The sequence below is a fragment of the Trachypithecus francoisi genome, unplaced genomic scaffold, assembly GCF_009764315.1.
Source record: "Trachypithecus francoisi isolate TF-2019V2 unplaced genomic scaffold, Tfra_2.0 Lachesis_group7, whole genome shotgun sequence".
NCBI classification, from domain to species: Eukaryota; Metazoa; Chordata; class Mammalia; order Primates; family Cercopithecidae; genus Trachypithecus; species Trachypithecus francoisi.
Genome location: NW_022681472.1, coordinates 27,523,094 through 27,542,044, shown reverse-complemented (window position 1 = coordinate 27,542,044; position 18,951 = coordinate 27,523,094). Strand labels below are relative to the sequence as shown.

At 34.7% G+C, this 18,951-nt stretch overlaps 1 protein-coding gene and 1 long non-coding RNA gene across 4 annotated transcripts in view; one reads left to right on the top strand and one right to left on the bottom strand.

Moving 5' to 3' along the window:
- Nucleotides 1–18,951, bottom strand: part of LOC117078805 — a 279,082-nt gene that overhangs the window by 69,024 nt on the left and 191,107 nt on the right. The gene's annotated exons all lie outside the window — the stretch shown is intronic.
- The window catches only part of TRPA1 (transient receptor potential cation channel subfamily A member 1), a 65,830-nt gene that overhangs the window by 37,328 nt on the left and 9,551 nt on the right, over nucleotides 1–18,951 (top strand). The window contains exons 16-23 of the mRNA XM_033202294.1: nucleotides 3,922–3,981; nucleotides 4,491–4,586; nucleotides 11,036–11,106; nucleotides 11,795–11,957; nucleotides 12,742–12,831; nucleotides 14,361–14,530; nucleotides 16,398–16,527; nucleotides 16,949–17,131. Coding sequence (XP_033058185.1) covers nucleotides 3,922–3,981; nucleotides 4,491–4,586; nucleotides 11,036–11,106; nucleotides 11,795–11,957; nucleotides 12,742–12,831; nucleotides 14,361–14,530; nucleotides 16,398–16,527; nucleotides 16,949–17,131 — 963 coding nt within the window. The remainder of the gene's footprint in view (nucleotides 1–3,921; nucleotides 3,982–4,490; nucleotides 4,587–11,035; nucleotides 11,107–11,794; nucleotides 11,958–12,741; nucleotides 12,832–14,360; nucleotides 14,531–16,397; nucleotides 16,528–16,948; nucleotides 17,132–18,951) is intronic.

The window sequence follows — 18,951 nt, the reverse complement described above, 5'->3', positions numbered from 1 at the left end:
GATAGAATACCTCCCTGAATGCATGAAGGTAAACTCTCTAAAACAAAATTCTTCCTGGGTTTATGCTTGACATGTATGATCTGAGGATTTATTGTTGTAATCACAACCTAATAATAATAATTTCCAACTTTAAAGCTTCCCATTTTCCTTAGGCTATAAGGGAAATGAGACAATAACTACTTAAGGAAGGCCTTCTTGGATTAAATAATCCTATTATTATATGTAATAGATAATAATATGGTAAAATATTTTTATTTAAATAATCTGCACCTATAGCAGAGACTACGAACTGGTGTTTGTTGACCGAATAAAGCCTTTGTATATGTTTCACTTGGCATGCATGCTATTGTTATTTCAAATTTGCATGAATTGCTAATGTTTGAAACCAGGATGCTTTCCTTAAGGTATCTGGTTTCCTCCAGTTATATTTTCCTCCAAATATCTAGCCTCTCATAAGAATGAGATCTTGTACCTGGGCCTGCCTTCTCACAAGGCAGGAATTGCTGGGCTGAGCACCAGCTGCTTCCCATGGATGGGACAATCACTCTCCTATTTAAAAACATGGATGAAGCTGGAAACCATCATTCTGAGCAAAATATCACAAGGACAGAAAACCAAACACCGCATGTTCTCACTCATAGGTGCAAACTGAACAATAAGAACACTTGGACACAGGGTGGGGAACATCACACACTGGGGCCTGTTGTGGGGTGGGGGGAGGGGGGAGTGATAGCATTAGGAGAAATATCTAATGTAAATGACAAGTTAATGGGTGCAGCAAACCATCATGGCACATGTGTACATGTAACAAACCTGCATGATGTGCACATATACCCTAGAACTTAAAGTATAATAAAAAATAAAATAAAATAAAATGCTCCATCTCTCCCTTTTGTATATTGGGCTCCAGTGCCTGGTTGTCACATATTGTCATTCTTATGCAATTGCTTTCCTTATAGTAGAGAAGTATTGAATTATGACTTTATCCAAACTGTGAAGATAAAAGCTTGCCCAAGGATAGCGAACATCTCAAGAACAATGCAAAAAAACTCTTATGCCTGGCATGGTTCCTTCATTTACATTGCTTGCCTGGCCTCTGTGAGTTTTTAAATATGTGACTCCCTTTGCTACATTAAATATACACCAGCATATGATCGGATACTCCATACAAGACAAACATGCACAGATTGTTGAGCAGATGAGTATTAAAAGAGGCAAAAAGGCAATCTGGGAAAGTTGGGATTTGAGGATTGGGACAGACATAGAATAATCAAGAAAGGCAGAATGACTTCAGATATCCTGCGAAGGAAAAATATATCCAAATGCTGGAGGAGGCAGTAAGATATAGTGACACAGGGAATAGAAGACCAGATTTGGAGCCTTCTGGAGGTCTTGGGATTTAATCCTGGTGCTGCCTTTTGCTGTGTTGTTTTAGGCAAGTCATTTCACTTCTCTGAGCATTATTTTCTGTTTTCTCTATTTCTAAAATAATGATGCTAATACTGATCTTACAAAGTGATTACAAAAGTGAGAGTAAAATATATAAAGTGCTAAGGATAATGGTTCGTACATAATATACCTCCTACTATTTTTGTACTGCTTATGTGGTTATTAGTACTACTAGCACTTATTGTATTTTATTTAGTGCACAGGAATTCCTTGCTCAATAAATTTGGGGATTTTTTTTTTATGATGCCTAATGAAAATTGAAGCAGTCCAGTACACAAATGGCAGACAGATTAACTTTTTAGGTGCCTACATCTCATCAAAGTACACATAAATACTCAATCTCAAGCTTTTTTTTTTTTTTTTTTTTTTTTTTTTTTTTTTTTTTTTTTTTTTTTTTTTCAGACGGAGTCTGGCTCTGTCTCCCAGGCTGGAGTGCAGTGGCCGGATCTCAGCTCACTGCAAGCTCCACCTCCCGGGTTTACGCCATTCTCCTGCCTCAGCCTCCTAAGTAGCTGGGACTACAGGCGCCCGCCACCTCGCCCGGCTAGTTTTTTTTGTATTTTTAGTAGAGATGGGGTTTCACCGTGTTAGCCAGGATGGTCTCGATCTCCTGACCTTGTGATCCGCCCGTCTCGGCCTCCCAAAGTGCTGGGATTACAGGCTTGAGCCACCGCGCCCGGCCTCAAGCTTTCTTATTCTGTAGTTACAGTTGTTGAAATCTGTCTTAATGAATAATCAGAGATACAGATTTTTACAGAATGTTTTCTGCAACATTATTTGTAATTGTAAAACAATGTTGAAATATTCCCATGTGAAAACATAGTAAACAGTCAAAATTATACCAAAATGTTAATAAGAATTATCTGTTACAGGATTAGGATTAGTTTTTAATTTCTTCTTTATGCTACTACATTTTCTAGGTAATTTTCTATAATGACTTTATTACTTTTGTATTGTGACTACTTTTCAGCAAAATAAGTGAATTTAAATGTCTTAAGCCTGACATAATGCATTTGAATTACTCATACAACATTTCTGAAAAGTTGCTCTTGAAATCTCCCCAGCCCCCACCCAAGACAGCCCATCCTTTATTTTGCACACATTGATTATTACCCAGTTTTCAAACTATAGCAACCAGACCTGCCTGTTTCTGCCTTGCACAGCACTACTGGCTAGTCTTGTCTTTATTGTTCATGATGGTTGTTGTGACCTCCAGTATTGCTATCCAGTCACCAACAGAGCCAACCTTGTAATTTTCTTAATCCCTTTGCTACCTGAGACCAGCCAGGGCCCTGTTTCTTCCCTTCTGGATATAGTCTGACCCTCTACCCTCAAGTTCTGCAGGTTCACCGGATGCCCCAGGAGGTCCTAGATGCATTGATGGGGCTATATGGGGTATTGTGTCTAGTCCTGGTTCCAAGAGGGCAGCCTGGCTAGGTGGTATTTCTTTCTCAGGAACATAAATTTGGACCACTAGATTTGGGGTGTCTCAAATTGTTTATGCAGCCCCACAAAAACAGTTGTTTCCGAACACCATAGGGGTGGCTCTAATGACCCCATAAGTGTTCTTTCCCTAAGTTAAGTATCTAGAGAGCCTTCATCTATTTCTCATTACAACATCTATCCCCCACCATCCTGTCCACCCCCCTCTAAACACATACTCTCTCCATGTTGCTTGGCACATGAGATATAGAAGCAAACACGTTACTCCAGACTGGGGCAATTCAGAAGATGGGACCTAAACCACAGAAAGACTCCATTGCTGGGATGAAAAATCTTGATTAGGAACAATAAGTTGTCACTGTAAGGTACTCAGCAAAGGAATCAGATTGACTATCCTTTATCCCAACTTCTTGGGACCAGAAATGTTTTGGATTTCAGAATATTTGCCTATATATAATGAGGTATCATAAGGATGGGATCCAAGTGTAGATACAAAATTCATTTGTGTTTCGTACACTCCTTAAAAGCATAGCCTGAAGGTAATTTTATATAGTTTTTTAATAATTTTGTGCATGAAACAAAGTTTATATTAAGTACTCGTGTGGAATTTTCTACTTATGGAAATATGTGGGTGCTCAAAACATTTTGGATTTTAGAACATTTAGAATTTCACATTTTCAGATTAGGGTTGCTCAATCTGTAATCTATATATCCTCTAAAAGCCCAGAAAGACATCAAATCTTAGGCACAACTAGTGGTCTATCTCTTACCGAGATTTTAGTACATGCAATTTTATTCTCAAGCACATGGTATTTTTCTGAATCACTGGTATTTCTGAGGCATGCAAAGGTATTTGTAACATTTTGTATTTTAAACTTTGCTCCTGATGACATAGATTATAATTTTTTCTTGAGATGCAAGAGACCAAGGAAAGGAAATGTCTTGTGTGTTATTTTAGAAATAAGGTAAAATCCTTCCTAATATGTAGTGTACTGCCCCAATATCTTACCTTGTTTTTCTCTTTCAAAGGTACTTTTAGATTTCTGCATGTTGCATTCTACAGAAGACAAGTCCTGCCGAGACTACTATGTAAGTTTATTTTATTATTTTGTTATAATTATTTGAAAAATATTAAAAATATTGTCACTATTGATCTGTAACCTACTGTAGAAGGTATTGATCTAATTTGTCATATTATTGTATTATCTACTTGTGAGAGAATTTTTCCTTTATATTCTGTTTTCTCCTAACATTTTAATAGTTTCTAATAGCATCATTTTTTCTAGTCTTTATATTTCCTTAAGTAATTGTGCCTTAATAATGAAGATCTAAAATATCTAAATGATCTTTTGAGAACTCCTCTCTTTCCATGCCTATGAGATATAAAGCAATTGAATAACAGCCTTCCAGGATATTTATTTTTGGAATTAATATGCAATAACTTAATTTCTTGTCTCCACTTGAAATAACTTTGTTCAAATCACTTAATTTTCAGCAGAATTGTAAACTTGTGTATTTGATTTTTTCAAGAATTACTTTGGGGATTCTATACTTGACTAACTGTACTTTTTTAAAAAAAAACATTCTGTCTTCTACAGATCGAGTATAATTTCAAATATCTTCAATGCCCATTAGAATTCACCAAAAAAACACCTACACAGGATGTTGTATATGAACCTCTTACAGCCCTCAATGTAAGTCCAATGTTTTCATTATCTAAATAGTTTCTAGTTGGGTTCTAAAATGTTTTGATACAATAGTTTAAAATGTTTTAATACTTGATGGATGGAAAGAATTCCAGTTTCATAGTTCTATGTCTATGTTTGCCATGTGACTCAAACCCTTATTTTTTAATAAAGAAAGCAATCATTTTTTTCAATTGCTGTAAAGTTCTACAGTTTATTTCTAATGGTCACGTAAGACCTGCTCCAATCCAGAATCAAATAAACCATGGGCAACACAGGTAACACTTGCTTGCCACCTCTATCCACCTACATATTCAAGAGTTTTCTCCAGTGTAAACCACAGGAAAATGCAAGGGGTGATTATTTCACAGCCACAGCTTCTAAGTTCAGCTAGCCACTGGGCTCCTAGGTAAACTCTGACCATTCAGAGGTTCTTAGATCTTAGATTCCAGAGTAATAAACCCAGTTTGAAGTAGGCTTTTAAGACACAGCATGGACTTAAATTTCCCAAGAAACTTTTTAAAAAGTAGCTATTATTTAAAAAGATGCTTTTATGTTTCTAGCCAATGAAGCGATGAAAATAATGCATTTGATGCCCTTCAATCTGAATCAAAGGTCTCAAACTGAAATAACTACAGAGAAAACAGTAACAGATAAGTAACTTAGGCTTCTGGTTAAAAGGACAGTGGCCACTAGTTTCAACAAATCATTGCCATGTGACAACAGCAGCCCACAATTGTGTAAATATTGGCAACAAATTACAATTGTGTGCACGTAAAACATTTGAGGACTGGAGTTGCAAATTTTGGTCTAGATTTGGGCTATCTAATATGGGAACCACTAGTCACATGTGGCTTCCTAACTTAAAAACTAGTTTAAAGTAAATAAAGTTAAAAAGTTATTTTTCAGTCACACTAGCCATATTTTAAATGCTCAGTAGCCCATTTGGCTTGCAGCTCTCATATTGCACTGCACAGGTAGAAGACATTTTCATCATTGCAGAAAATTCTATTAGGCAACATTGCTCTAGGTCAATGAAGAATTTTTATTCACCTTCAATGAGTTCATTTCCCAACACTGAAGACTTCGATATAGACCATGGTAACAGCTGTCACCCAAAGTTAAACCTACAAGGCTTACTGAGCACTTGGAGTGTGGAGAATGCAGACTCGTGGGGATTTTATGCCCTTAACACTGGTAATGGCAACTGACTTACCATTGCTGTAAGCACTTTAGCTCTCCTTGAGTATGTTATGTTTTGCTACGAGTGTAGTTCATAATCTATAGCCGAGTGATCTAACAGTAACTACACTACGGTTATACTTAGAAAATTTATTGCATATGTATGTGTTTTTTTAACTATAATTTTAAAAATAAGCAATATTTCTATCAGAAAAAATGTGTCTATTTTTTGTCTCCATTATCAGAATAAGAATAGGAAGAAATAAGATCTATATAGCATCTAAAAAGAAATAGACAATATATAACAATGGGCAAAGTGTAATTTAAATAAAATAGGTTCACTTAGATAAATGCAATATACTAGGTATCGAACCAGCACCCGATTCTACAATGCCTAAATAGCTTAGGAAACCTTACTTTAGTTATAAGTGAGCTGAGTGGGGCTCTTCAGGAAGGTAACTGACCTGATGGGAAATTACTGTGCACAGAAAATTTGAAAGTCTAGATGGACCAAATAGAGAACATAAGAAATCAGATACTGAGATTAAGACAAACTGGAGTCAGTGAGAGGCTATTTTCATTAATGGTGCATGCAAGAGTAGAGCTACTATGGAAAATCCATTAGCATAGCTACCAATACATTGGATACTTTAAGTCTTATTTACACTTTATTTGGGTGATATTTAAACTTACAATGTACTTGCATGCCTCAAAGGGTAGGTTTGTTTTATTTGTTATTAGTTTAAAAGCAGAGTTACAAGATTTCAGAAACATAAGAGGATTGTTTTAATGAAAGCACATTGAAAACAAGTATCTGTGTGTGTTTCTAGTATGGTGTTTTAAAAATATTAATAGTAACATTTTGAATTACTCTCACAAATATTTTTCCATATTTTTTATTTTAGCTTGAATAAACCATTAATTTTAAATGGATAAAAAGTCAAATCTACGTGGAAGTTTAGATGAGGTCTCAAAAACAATAGTTAAGATCCTGCCAGGTTTTTTTTTTTCCCAAGAAGAGCTAGACATATAGCTTTATGGGCTCCATTGGGCATCCAATTGGTAATGAATATTTGCAAGGGGTTCCTTTATTCCCCAAGAATATTGTATATAAATATATCTCAATTACTTTTCAAATGGTTAGGGTAAAAATAAATAGAAAAGAAAAATGGTGAACCTGGAAATATTCCATTGTTGGTGTCACAGTAGTAGTTTTTAAACTGGAATCTCTGGCTGCTTGAATCAGAATTATTGTGGTTCTTGTTAAAATGAAGGTTCCTAAGGCCCATCTTAGACCTACTAACCCAGAATGCTTGAGGGTAGACCTAATAATCAAAATTTTAAATAAGCTTCTGAAAAGATTTTTATGAACACTAAGATTGAAAAAATCTAACACAGTGCTGATGAAAATTATAGTATAGGTTTTTCAAAATGTAAGTGGGTGTTTAGTGCAAAAACCTAGAAGTTGTTTGGTAGAATAATTTTGGAAAGTACAGTCAAATCAAAGTTAATACAAGGAAGCTAAAAATAGAAATTCCAATTTCTATCAGAAAGATGAACATTTTTAAAAAGAGAAAGGGAGAAAATTGAAAAGATGTCTGAGAATTTTCTAGAAATGAAATATATAACTCATCGAATTAAAATAAAAAACTTGCCCAAGGGCTAAGAAGACCAATTCTGGCTGCATCATGTTTAATTATAAAATGTCAAGCAATAATATTTATAAATAAGGGAAGGTCTCAATAAACTACTATATCCAAATAATGAAATATTAAGCAGTATTTAAAAACAATGTTCTTGATGAATCTTTATATAACATTCATATGTTTCTAGGCTGTGTTGATATAAATAAGCAAATTGAAGACATAATTTGAGTAAAAACGTAAATACAAAATAATTATCCTTTTTTTCTATAACTACATCTGAGTTTTTGAACATGGGTGTTTCTGTGTAGAAATACAGAAAAGGATTTGGAAGGATGTACAAATTAGCAATGGTGATACTACTGGGAAAATGGAGTCCTGCCCAGAATTGAGGCTTAGGTGTGGTGAGAACTATGGCCTTATCCCAATGTTCCAGTATTTTAAAAGAGAATTTGTTTGGGTATTTCTTTTCTTTTTTACTTGTGGTAAAAAGCATAAAGTTAAATTTACTGTCTTAACTCTTTTAAAATGTATAGTTCAGTAGTGTTAAGTATTTTCACATTGTTACTCAAGAGATACCTAAATTCTTTCATGTTGTAAAACTGAAACTCTGTACTTATTAAACAGCAACTTCCGTCATCTTTCCCCCAACCTTTAGCAACCACCCTTCTACTTTTTGTGCCTATGATTTTTCTCCACCTTAGGTACTTCATATAAAGTGGAATCCTACAGCATTTGTACTTTTGTGACTGGCTTATTTCAATTACTATAATCTCCTCAAGGTTCATCCATGTTAAGCATGTGACAAGACTTCCTTCTTTTTAAGGCTGAATGATATTCTATTGTATGTATGTACCATATTTTTCTTATCTGTTTGTCTGTTGAAGATATTGGGTTGCTTTTCCTTTTTGGCTATTGTGAATAATGCTACAGCAAACATGAGTATACAAATATCTCTTTGAGATCCTGCTTTAAACTCTTCATATACACATTTAGAAGTAGACTTGCTAGATCCTGTGGTGATTCTATTTTTAATTTCTTGAGGAACCCCAACACTGTTTTCCATAATGGCTGTCCCCTTTTACATTCCGACCAATAGTGCACAAGGATTCCAGTTTCTCAGCATGCTCACCAATACTTGTTATTTTTTGTTATTTTGATAGTGGCCAACTAACAGATGTGAAGTGGTATCTCATTGTGGTTCTAAACTGTATTTCCCTAATGAATGATGTTGAGCATCTTTTCATTCAATAGTCATAAGCAATAATGCTTATTGACTATTCATGTATCTTCTTTGGAGAAATACCTATTCACAGCCTTGACCTATTTGTCAATTGGGTTATTTATTGTCTTGTTGAGTTGTAGGAGTTCCTCAAATATTCTGGATATTAACTCCTTGTAAGATATATGATTTACCAATATTTACTCCCATTCCATAGGTTGCCTTTTTAGTTTGGTCATTGCTTCCTTTGACTTGAAGAAATTTTTAACCTTATATAGTCCTGTTGGTCTGTTTTTGCTTTAGTTGCCTATTCTGTTGGTGTCATAGCCAATAAATCATCTCTCCTTTTTCCATAATTAGTCTAGTAAAAATTTTTAAATTTTGCTTATCTTTTCAAAAAACCAACTCTTGGTTTCATTGATTTTTTTTTCTATTGTTTTCTATTCTCTCTTTCATTTATCTCTGCTCTAATCATTATTATTTTCTTCATTTTGCTAATCTTAGGTTTAGTTTGTACTTCCTTTATTTCCTTGAGTTTTAAGTTAAATTATGGATTTGAGATCTTTCTTGTCTTATAACATAAGTGTTTACCATTATAAACTTGCCTTTTAGTATTGCTTTAGCTATACTCCATACATTTTGGTGTATTATGTTTTCATTTCGTTTGTCTCCAGATATACTTTAAATTTCTCTTTTATTTTTTCTTTGACCTATTTGCTGTTTAAGAGGGAGTTGTTAAGATTCCGTATGTTTTTTTATTTTCCTATTTTCCTTCTACTTTTGATTTCTAGTTTTATTCCACTGTAGTGAGGAAGATATTTTATATGATTTCAATCTTTTGAAATGCTTTAATACTTCTTTCAAGTTCAAGTCTTCAGTTTCCTTATTGAACTTCTGTCCGGTTGTTCTATCCATAACTGAAAGTCAGATAGTGAAGTCTCCTACTATTACTGTGTTGCTGTTTATTTCTCCCTTCAATTCTATCTAAGTTTGTTCCATATTTTGGGGAGCTCTAATGTGAGGTTTGTATATATTTATGATTGTTGTATCTTCTTGGTGAGTTGACCTTGTTATCATTATATATTGTCCTTCTTTGTTTCTTGTCACAGTTTTTGTCTTACAGTCTATTTTGTCTGATGTAAATATGGCTGTTTCTTTTCACTTCAGGTTCTCATTTGCATGGAATATATTTTTCCATCCATTCACTTACAGCCTGTGTTCTTACATCTAAAGTGAGTCTCTTGCAGACAGCATATAGTTGAATCCTGTGTTTTATCCATTCAATCAACCTTTGTATTTTAGTAGGAGAGTTCAACCAGTTTACCTTTAAAATGCTTATTGACAGGAAAGGACTTACTATTGCCATTTTGCTAATTGTTTTCAGTATGTGGTAGACTTTTTGTCTCTTTTTCCCTGTATCTCTGGTGCTGTAGCAAGTCATGATACTGGGACACTGCCTACGATCTGTCCGTTGACGCTGTATCTTCTCTGGTGCTAGATTAAGACTCAGTGATCTACTTCGTTATCAGTGATCACCTGCTGGCACCCATTTGTGTCAGAGCTTAGATTCAGGCAAGATAAAAATCATTCTCTTGGTCAGCCCCTTAGAAGTCAGAAGTCAGTGGATATGTTCCACCCTTTTCTTTCTCTTTCCAGGGAGAAGGCAGGAGTTGGGAGTTTTCTCTCAATGGCACTGGGCTTTGCCAGAGGGAGGAGCTGTGGCAAGTAAAGGCCATGCATTTTCCTACTGTCTTTGATATGGTTATTTTTGGCTACATGCTCACCTTGGGTACAGAAACACCTTAACTAAGTTCTGGATTGCTCACAAAGAAAATGGTCTGTGTATTGTTTTTAATTCCATATCTCTATGGAGGAAGGGGGGCCTGGGACTTCCTATTTTGCTACCTTGTTGGCATCAGTCCCTCTATTTATGTATTTCTTGAATAGTTAAAAACTAATTTTTCAATAAATACTTGTAGTCACAAATAACTTTAATGAAAACTTATGATCTAGATTAATTTAACAACTATGTATGTATATTCTACTGCATAAAATCCTTCTAGAAAGATAAGCCTGAATTTCTTCAAGGACAGAATGAGGGTGTAACTTGCTAATTTATCTTTAATGTCCTTTCCTGTTATAATCCTATATAAGATTAAAAAGCTTATGCTAGGTCAAGTAGTCAGAGAACTAAAGAATCAGACTGAATCAAACAATTTTACCTGTACAAAATGGTTCTAATTTGTGTTTTTTAAAATCTTGATCTAATTTTTATTTTTTTAAATGTTCTAAAATATATGTTACTTTTACAATGTCAAAACACAGTTGTAAAACCAGACAATAAAAAGATTAGTTTATACTCAGGAGTTGATTATGATTGTGTTTTTATTACACATTTTTTTATTTCTCAGGCAATGGTACAAAATAACCGCATAGAGCTTCTCAATCATCCTGTGTGTAAAGAATATTTACTCATGAAATGGTGGGTATTGAATAGTATTTCTTGTTTAATGCTCTGCCTATTGGATCTATTACAAAGTCTTCAAAACAATTATATTGTAATGGTATTTTAATGTTTTGGTTTTTGTTATGTTAATGTTTTTACTTTGAAGAAATAAGTAAGGCAAATGCCCTAGAACTTAAAGTATGATAATAATAAAATAAAGTGAAAAAGACCAAATAAAAAGAAGTTAAGGTTAAAAAATGCTGGCATTGTTTATCATTAAATAAAATATTTGGAGTGGGAGGGAATTATTATATAAGACATGAAGAAGCTCTTTAGAGACTAAAATTTATTTTTAACATTAAATGAAATATTTGGGGCATGGAAAGGATCATTATATAGAACATGAAGAAATATCCTGGACCCTGAAATTTAGTTGACAATGAAGAAAGAGGTGTGTTCTAGGAATAGTACTCATATTGCTGACAGATTATATGGGTTAACATCCCGGCTCTTTCATTAATTTGTTAAGTCATAATTTGCTTAGAACTTGAGAGTCCTTTTCTGAAAATGAAAAAGGTGAATTAGAAGATTTACTTGATTCTAAGCTTCAGTGAATTTACCAACAAGTTTTCTTAAAGAGATTATAACCACTTTTTCCCGAAGTATCTTAAGTAAATATTTTTGTTTGAAATGACTCAATTCTGGTTTGCTTATATTTTTGTAGGTTGGCTTATGGATTTAGAGCTCATATGATGAATTTAGGATCTTACTGTCTTGGTCTCATACCTATGACCATTCTCGTTGTCAATATAAAACCAGGAATGGCTTTCAACTCAACCGGAATCATCAATGAAACTAGTGATCATTCAGAAATACTAGATACCACGGTAATTCCAAATTTTAACTTTCTCAAATAAAAGATTATAAACAATGTATTTTTTCTTAAGACTACTAAACCCATAATAAATGTGACATATCAGGACTTCATTATAAATAGCCTGTATTTGTATACAGTACTAATTTCTCCTAAAATCCTTTGTGGAAGGAGAGGGAATATAAACAAACAGGTCAACGAATTGAGTTTATAAACTAATTTAAAAGGAACTGACGTGTGTTAGATGCTAGCTTAAATAGTGAAGTGTAAAACTTTAAAATAGGTGTACAAGAAAGCAGATTTATAGTTGCCAGGGACTGTGGGACATGGGAAATGGGGAGAGATGCTTTATGGATATGTAGTTTCCATCCAAGATGATGAAAAAGTTATGGAACTAGATAATAGTGATGGTGGTATTACACTGTGAATATACTTAATCTGCTGAATTACATATTTTAAAATGTACACGTAAAATGTAACACTTTTAGAATGGTAAATTTTGTTGTATGTATTTTGTGACAATAAACAATTTTATATTGGCCTACAGATTCATATTCTTTTTTAATTCAATTATCAGTTTTTGAACTTCACTTAATAAGGACATTCTGAAATGAGGATGTGTTCATCTCTAGTAAATGATATGAGTATTGGTGTCAGCTAAATTTTCTGTTCAACTCAAAGTGGACAGTATATAGAAATTAAGCAAAAAAAAGAAAAAATAAATGTAATAGTGAAAATTATGGAAATGTTAAAGTGTTTTATATCTCTCATAACTGTCTTATCCTTTTTTGTTTTAGAATTCATATCTAATAAAAACTTGTATGATTTTAGTGTTTTTATCAAGTATATTTGGGTATTGCAAAGAAGCGGGGCAAATTTTCCAACAGGTATGTAATACATTTTGTATCTCTAAAGTTGCACATATTTTAATATGCAAGACATAAGTTAATTGATAAGCTATTACTGGAGATAATACTATGTCATAATAAAATTACATAGCTTGACTAACATACAGATTCGAAACACCAAGCATAAATGTTTCAAAAGGTAGAAATCAAATGATTTTAGGTAAGATCACTGCCTACTTGATATATCTATGAAAGAGATGTTCCACTTTTACTGGTCCTTAAGGATCTCTCTAACTACGAATGGTCTTTATGAGTGAACTTTCTTTTCTCTTACATAATTTTAAAGATTTTGCTAACATAATGGTTAAATGTTGAACTTGATAATTTTAAATGTAAATGTTTATGAAGAAGTTATCTGGCCCGACTCCATTTCAAATGAGTCTTTCTTTGAATTCCTTTTCTAACAGGAATGCTTTTTTTGATTAAATAAAATTCCAGGTTTTAATACAATTTTGGAACTTTTTACAGCAAAATTTTTACTTTATATTCCACTTTTTAAATGAGTGAGCCAAGTTCAGATCAGAACCAAGTGTATAAATTGTCTGCAGGTCCTACCTTTGGTTGATAAATGGCATAGATCCTTCTTTTCTCAGTATGGAGGTTGGAAAGTCTTTACAATTTTTTTGTATATTTTAATGAATAGTATTTTTATAAATCTTATGTCTTTCATACAACACCTCACTTTCTGTGAAAATTTTCTTTGTTGCATCATGTAAGCACAGATATTTGCATTTATAAATTTGATAATACTGCTTTGCATTTTTAAAACATTATACATTGCAAGTACTTTCATATAGATACTTTAAGAAATTTGTCACAATTCTGATAGTTAGACTGTAATGTTGCATTTTACCTTCAACGATTTAAAGCACATTATTTAATTTTTCTTGCCGTTATTTTCATTTTCCAGAAATGAAAATTACAGATTATAGTTTAAATTGAGCTATAAAGTTACATGAATTTTCTGTCAGATTTGATCGCCACATTTTCTTATTGATATTTAAATGATCTACTCTGTTGGAAATCTAATGCCCAATACATAAAAAGTTTGAAAATACCATTATTATTTGTTTTTATTTCCTAATTAAGTTTCAGTGCATGTCCCAAACCTTTTTAGAAATAACTTTAGTTCATAAAGAGAGCTCCACATTCATGTTCTTATATGGGTAGAAAGGCCCAGGAATTACTAAACCAACTTGCAGTCCCCAAGAAGTTTCCTTAAGATGGAGTGGACTCCACAGGGAAAGCCCAGCAATTTGTAAGATTTCCTTAGGCGTCAGACTCCCATAACACCAGGTTAACAGAGGACTCTGGGCCATCTCCAACACTGATTCATACCCTGGGGGCACTGAAGTCAATCCAGGATGGCATGAGGTTACTCCTTGGTCCTAAACTTCTCCCCAGCTGGCTGCAAAGCTAGAAAAATTATATTACTGGGTGCATGTATATAACCACCTATAGATGCTAGGTCTCTATATGTGGTAATTTTTTATTATTTTCTATCCCAGAAAATGAATTATTTTATGGATATGAACAATATTTTGGAATGGATTATCTACACGACGGGCATCATCTTTGTGCTGCCCTTGTTCGTTGAAATACCAGCTCATCTGCAGTGGCAATGTGGAGCAATTGCTGTTTACCTCTATTGGATGAATTTCTTATTGTATCTGCAAAGGTAAAACAAGCTTGAATGATTTCCACATCCTTTAAGCATTTTTAATATCAAAAGAAAAACTACTGTACCTGGTGTAAATTTAAAACTGACTTACTCCTTTTCCAGTTGTTTCAAAATATGAAGAATTTTTTTTATACCCTATTAAGGAAAGGCTGGAGCATGGTTCCAGAGTTCAGAATGAAGATCAGGGTTTCTCAGACTCAGCACTATTGAACTTTGTGGCCAGATAATTCTTTCTTCTTCTTCTTCTTTTTTTTTTTTAATCTGTGGAGGGGGACTGTCTTGCAGTATTCCTGGCTCCTTGCTTCTGCCCACTAGATACCAGTAGCATCCACCTTACTCCATTTGTGACAACCAAAAATGAATGCAGACAATGCCAGATGTTCCCTGTGTGCCAAATAAGCCCTGGTCAAGAACACTGGTCTAGATAAATCTAGATTAAATAGGGGGAGTAAATGGGAAAAGTATTGGCTATTCTTGTTTTACCTGATATTATTTTGTAAGCATTTACTTTGAATTAAAACACTCAAAATGAACTGATAGATAGTATGGGGAATCAAAGTGGTATACAAGAAAAAATAAGCCCAAAGAATCTAATTCTAGATTTCCCAGGCCTCTGACAGTTGGTAATGTTGAGTTTCATGTTATTTCACATAATCTTTCCAATAAGGAGGCCAATGTTATTATTTGCATTCTCTAAAAGAGGAAGCTGAAGCACTGAGTTCAGTAACTTGCTGAAGATCTCAGCGAGTCAGTCAAGATACAGGTATTTAACCAAAGTCTTTCTGACTCCAGGGAACATGTCTTTTCCACCGCATCTTCTGCATTACTGTGTCATGAGCACAGTGATAGAGAGTTGAGTGCTGCCCCTTGGAGAGCACATGGTATGGTGAGAAAGGCAGTGGCCCAGAAATAGGATTTAAGACAGGTTCAGGCACAGTCGCACCCTTGGCTCTGTCATTATTAGTGGCTTTGGTAAGTCATTATATATATGTCTCTGTGATTTTAGCTGAAGTCCCTTTCAACTTTAGAATCTTGTAAGTTCCTCATTTAAAAGTCATCTTTGTCAAAGGCAAAGTACAAGTTAGAGGCCAGATGACACACCGATTATCTATCCAAACATTTCACAATATAGGATGCAGGGGGTAGAAAAGAAAACCGAAGAAGATGAAGAGGATAAAATGCAAATCATGTGGTATGTCCCCTGCATTAGGTGCCTTCTGGTTCACGAACTCAATCTCTGCATGATGCAGTACACAATTTATCTCTCTAATTTCTTTATTAAGCATTTGGTAGCATTTTCTTTGATATTGAGAAGCTATTATTTTTCTCTCCTACTTCAGTCGAAGTAATGTCCAGTCAAGTGGTAAAATGATTTAAGGTAACATTAAGGCTGGGCACAGTGACTCACGCCTATAATCCTCACCCTTTGGGAAGCCAAGGAAGGCTGCCGCTTGAGGCCAGCAGTTCGTGACCAGCCTGGGGGTGATGTATGCCTGTGGTCCCAGCTACTCGGGAAGCTGAGGCAGGAGGATCACCTGAGCCCGGGAAGTCAAGGCTGCAGTGAGCAATGATTGCACCACTGCACTCCAGCTTGGTTGACAAAGCAAGACCCTGTATCCAAAAAAACAGATAACATTAATAATGAGAATAAAAGCAAAAGTAATGTGACTAACAGCTTGAAAATTAAGACATGATTATTCAATTAATTCTTATGTTTTCTTTTTCAAAATAACTGGCCTCAAGGATCTCATCTGTGAAATCTAATACCTGATTTAATACATGATAAATATTGTCACTGAATGAATACACTTTGACTACAAAAGTGAGTAAATGTGTGTGTCTGTGTGTTTTTTTACTTTTCTAGATTTGAAAATTGTGGAATTTTTATTGTTATGTTGGAGGTAATTTTGAAAACTTTATTGAGGTCTACAGTTGTATTTATTTTCCTTCTTCTGGCTTTTGGACTCAGCTTTTACATCCTCCTGAATTTACAGGTAAGACAGTTGCGTCAGTAGTTGATTTTGTCGCTGTGAATTATGGAAATATATATTTATACTTAAATCTAAATAGTCTAGAAAATTCTTAATTGCATAACAGTATTTGAATACTTTAGTTTTTATCTGCTATCTCTTTCAAATGACTTTTATTGCCGAGAAAATGTATAATCATGTTAAGTAACTTTGTCCATTGTCAAAAAGTTTATGTATAATGCAGATGATTTATTATTTATGCAGATAACATATTTTTGATGACTTTACCACTGTTTACTAATATCTTATCACTGTATTTCAGTAGCTATATACCTATGACTTTAAAAATGTATTCTGAATATAATTTTTATCATTCTACCTCCAGGAAACACTTTTTCATGGTAGAAACTTTGCATTTCATTTGTTCCTCACCATGTGTTTTCAGGATCCCTTCAGCTCTCCATTGCTTTCTATAATCCAGACCTTCAGCATGATGCTAGGAGATATCAATTATCGAGAGTCCTTCCTAGAACCATATCTGAGAAATGAATTGGCACATCCAGTTCTGTCCTTTGCACAACTTATTTCCTTCACAATATTTGTCCCAATTGTCCTCATGAATTTACTTGTAAGTAGTTTTTTCTTGTAGTTTCTGTTTGTTGATCATTTGAAACATTTTATAATGATAATTATTTTTTAACTTCTTTAATCTCCCACCACTGGGGAGATGAGGAAGGGTCTACTACAAAATCTATTCATTCAACACTCATTTGGTGCCTGGGAAGCATCAGGCATATCAAGAGGCTCAGGGCATGCAAAGATGCATGCACTTGGCAAATATCAAGGATCTACTAAATGCCAGTAACTGTTATAAGTTCTAGCAACCAGTGATGAAGAAAGCAGACCAATATTCAGTCCCAGTGTGATTACAAACAGTCAGGAAGTTAGGTAATAAACAAAATGTGTTGCATGATGTCATGGGAGTGATAAATGCTATGAAGAAATAAGAAGCAGGGAAAAGCAATAAAGATGAAGGTGTGTAATGTTTTGGAGTTGGAAAGGGGATCAGAGGTTAGGCAGAGACTTTATGGAATATATTGTCTCTATGCTCGAATTTACCATTAACCAGAGGTTCAAGTGGGGAAGTCTCTCATGCAGAGGGCGTACAACGTTCAGATGCCACCTTAAACCCAGTCAAAGCCTAGACAGTATCAGCAGACATGAGAGTGCCTTTCCACATGGAATTCTCTAGAGAATCTGCTCAAGGCATGAGCATGTTGGCTGATGCAGGCAAAGGTCCATCCCATTCCAGGTCCATGGGGAGTCTTTATTGGCATTGTTGTGCCTATTTTTCCTTTATCCATTTATGCACACCTGTACGTATTCCACACACTTTCTTTGAGTCTGACTATGTATCAGAGACTATACTAGGCAGTGTTTCTGGAAAGGAAAAAATATATACAGATGAGTAAGTATTTTGATTCATTTATTTGATACAACTCCAGAGTTTTATTTTGGTGACCCAGAAAAACAAAGGATGGCAATAGGAATAATGGAGAATGACATAAAGCCCACATTCTTCTCTGGTAATTGTTTATGTTTTGGAAGATAATTATCCAGAAGAGAATTGGGCTTAGCAGTAGTACAGGTTGGCCCCATTCTGAAGATCCACACATCCGGCATCCATTGTGCATTTCTACCTGGATATCCTGGAGGAAAATCAAACCAACAGAGCCAAGACTAATGTTATCTTTTCCTTCAGAATCTCTACTGCCTCTCAGTAGAATCTCCTAGTCATCCTACTCAGATCATTGGCAGATAGTCTCTATTTCACTCCCCCACATTTTTCCTCAGTTCTTTCAATAATTCTTTGGCTTTCACATCTGCTTCCAGTTGGCTTGGACTGTCATGGTTCCTCATCCAACTTGCTCCAGCAGCCTCAAGAGCATCTCCACCTTACCTCACTGCTTTGTCTCATTCTTCCTACAAATGGCCACCATAGTGATGCTCTGATAATGAAAAACTAATCCCATCAGTGGCTCTTTTAAATATTTTTCCATGCGTCTTCAAAAGCTTTAATTCAGTCCAAACCCATCAGCATAGCAGGCAAAGGTCTCTGTGAGCTGGATCTTACCAAGATCTTTCCCAACTACCCAGAAATGCACACTCCCTGAGTGTGCACACTTCCCTTCATGCTGTCTAGACTCTGTATAGGCTCTTCCTTTTGCCTGGAAATCCTCCCACCATGGGTTAGCTCTAAGATTTCAAAACTCAGCTGAGGTATCATTTCTTCAGGGCAGACTTCCTTAACCATCCACCCGTCTCCAATTACCTTACTCTGTTGGGTGCTCTTTCCTTGTGTTACCATAGCTTTGAGGATACAAACAGATAATAATAATGAAACCTACTTTCTAGATTATTGCAAAGATTAAATCAGCTAATACAAGG